The 2,535-nt window shown below is 61.1% G+C and overlaps 1 protein-coding gene across 1 annotated transcript in view; it reads left to right on the top strand.

Annotated features, from left to right (window-relative positions):
• Positions 1-1,792, top strand: part of H696_02370 (hypothetical protein) — a gene marked incomplete at both ends in the record, with an annotated part of 2,203 nt that extends 411 nt beyond the window's left edge. Inside the window, 5 exons of the mRNA XM_009496271.1 lie at positions 61-171; positions 271-635; positions 780-1,208; positions 1,386-1,515; positions 1,730-1,792. Of these exons, the coding sequence (XP_009494546.1) occupies positions 61-171; positions 271-635; positions 780-1,208; positions 1,386-1,515; positions 1,730-1,792 (1,098 nt within the window). The remainder of the gene's footprint in view (positions 1-60; positions 172-270; positions 636-779; positions 1,209-1,385; positions 1,516-1,729) is intronic.
• Positions 1,793-2,535: the final 743 nt, after the last annotated feature.

Raw genomic sequence — 2,535 nt, 5'->3', positions numbered from 1 at the left:
CCCCCTCCCCGCGCCGTCGCCCTTCGCTCCATCGTCAGCCCCGCCCCGTGAGCCATGGAGGCGATTGTCCTGAATTCGTGGCCCCGGAACCGGCTCCTGGCGCTCGTGGTCTCGACGGTCCTGCTCATTGTGGCCGTCATCCTTTCGGGCGGTCTTTCCGGTGCGCCTCTCGTCGCTCGTCTCTTTCATATGCCCCCCCGCTCCTCCCGGTCACTTGTCCTCGCACTTGCTTTGTGCTCCCTCCTGACCCCGCCCTCCCTCCCCTTTAAGATCCCCGCCACTCCCAACGAGGCCCTCATGTCCTCGCTCTTTGGCTTCATGGAGAAGATCCGCGCGCGCTCCTTCTTCGAGTTCATCGCCAAGTATGACCCGGCCGACCCGAGCACCCACGACAACCTGGACTTCAAGAAGATGACCGCCTCCGACGTGTTCAAGTACTTCAAGCTCACTCCTGACGTGCAGGAGATCATCGGCCACTCGATGTGCCTCTTCCAGGATGACTCCTTCCTGCAGCTGCCCTTCAGCGAGATCTACAATGCCATGGTCCTCTACTCGACCTCTCTCCGTCGTGCCAGCACCTCCCCCTACATCTACCCCCGCTACGGTCTGGGCGAGCTCCCTCAGTCTTTTGCCCGGTGCGTCTTCTCCGGCCATCTCCCGGCTGCCATATCTCCTCCGCTCCCCCCCCCCCCCCCCGTAGCCGCGCCCACCGTGTGTGCATGTGCCCCTCTGACCTCCGCCTTTTCTCCCCTCCCCCCCCCTTCGTCTGCTGCCTTCAGCCTGTCTGCCGTCTTCGGCGGCACCTACATGCTGGCCATGCCTGACATCAAGATTGTCCGCGGTGAGGATGGCAAGGTGATCGGTGTCAGCTCCAAGGACGAGATGGCCAAGTGCTCGGCCGTCATTTGCGACCCCTCGTACGCTGCCTCCGGCGGCATCGAGACCAAGGTCACCAACCGCGTCATCCGTGCCATTTGCATCCTCAACAACCCGGTCCCCAACACCGACAACGCCGACTCCCTGCAGCTCATCATCCCCATGAGCCAGGTCGGCCGCAAGCATGACATCTATGTCGCCGTCACTTCCTACGCCCATGACGTCGCCGCCAAGGGCCACTACATCGCCATTGTGTCTACCGTCGTCGAGACCAACGACCCGGAGCGCGAGATCCAGATTGCCCTCAACCTCCTTGGCCCGATTGTGGAGAAGTGCGTGTCGCGCGCCCCTGCATGCTCTTCTTCCCCTCATGCAGTGGCTGCCTGATGGCTGTCTCTCTCCCCCCCCCTCTCTCTCTCTCTCTCTCGCTCTGTGTCCCCATTCATCCATCTCCTTTCGCGTATCCCCTCTTGCTGACTCTCGTGTCCTTCTGCTCCCCTCCTGATCAGGTTCGTCAAGATCTACGACGTCTGCGTCCCTCTCGACGATGGTCGCTCTTCGAACATCTTCGTGTCCAAGTCCTACGATGCCACCTCTCACTTCATCTCGGTCACCCAGGACGTCAACGACATCTACCAGGTGCGTGCGCCTCGCTCCTATGCCATGCTGGGGAGCAAGTTGTTTGGCCCTGCTGGCAATTGCCACTTTCTCAGCCCCCCCCCCCTGCCCTCCTCCCCTGAGACTGACACGCTCTTCTCCTGTACGCCTCCCTGTCCTCCTCCCCTCTGTCCGTCTCTCTTCCCCTGTCGCCTGTGTGCTGCTGCCCCCTGCTTTCCGGTTGTCGCGCCAACAGCGTCTGACCGGGGACAAGCTCAAGCTCGAGAAGCGTGCCACCATGGACGAGGAGGCCAAGTAAGGGTCCCCCCCGCCCCTTCGTCGACGACCCATCATCTCCTGTACCATCAGCATTGCGCGCCACCTGTTCACCAATGTCGGCACCGCACGCGCCCGGGGATATCTCCCTTTCCGTCCCTTTCTGCATTTTCCCCTCTTCCCTCCGTGTTCTTTCCTTTAGGCAAGGGGGGCCCCTTTGCCGCGATTGGTGGCCAGCGAAAGGCCCCTTCAACGCCGCAAGCGAAGGAAGGGAGGAAAAGAGGCCCAGCTAATAGGGTGGGGGGGGGGGGGTCCCTACGGGAGGGGTCACAACTCTCCCATGTACCCAGGTGATTGCTCCTTCTCCTCCCTTGGGCCTTCTCTCCTGTGCACCTCCCTCCTCTCAGCAGGGGGTGTATCATGTCGATGACCAAATACGAATACCTTCACAGACAGCCTTTTCTTTCGTGCTTTTTCTTGATACGTGGATGGCCCGGGGGGTTTCTGCTATTTTTATTTCTTTTGGCCTGCCCACTTTTTATCCTTCGCAGATCTCCGCCCTTTCCTGGAGGACGATTCAGAACCAGGCAAACGCGACAGGGGGAGATATGCCTGAAAGTGTGCTGCTGACAGGGCCGCACATGACCAAAAGGTCACACGCTAGGGACCTCCCATTTCGAATCACGCCGCTATTTGAACTGTGGGGTGTCACTATCCCTTTTGTTAATTTCGGCGCCTGCATCCCCCCGCCCCCGCGCCCCCCGCCCCCCCCCCCCCCTTCCTACC

This window comes from Fonticula alba (genome assembly GCF_000388065.1).
Source record: "Fonticula alba strain ATCC 38817 unplaced genomic scaffold supercont2.3, whole genome shotgun sequence".
NCBI classification, from domain to species: domain Eukaryota; order Rotosphaerida; family Fonticulaceae; genus Fonticula; species Fonticula alba.
The sequence above is the reverse complement of the archived record's forward strand: the minus strand, read 5'-3'. Positions and strand labels throughout refer to the sequence as shown.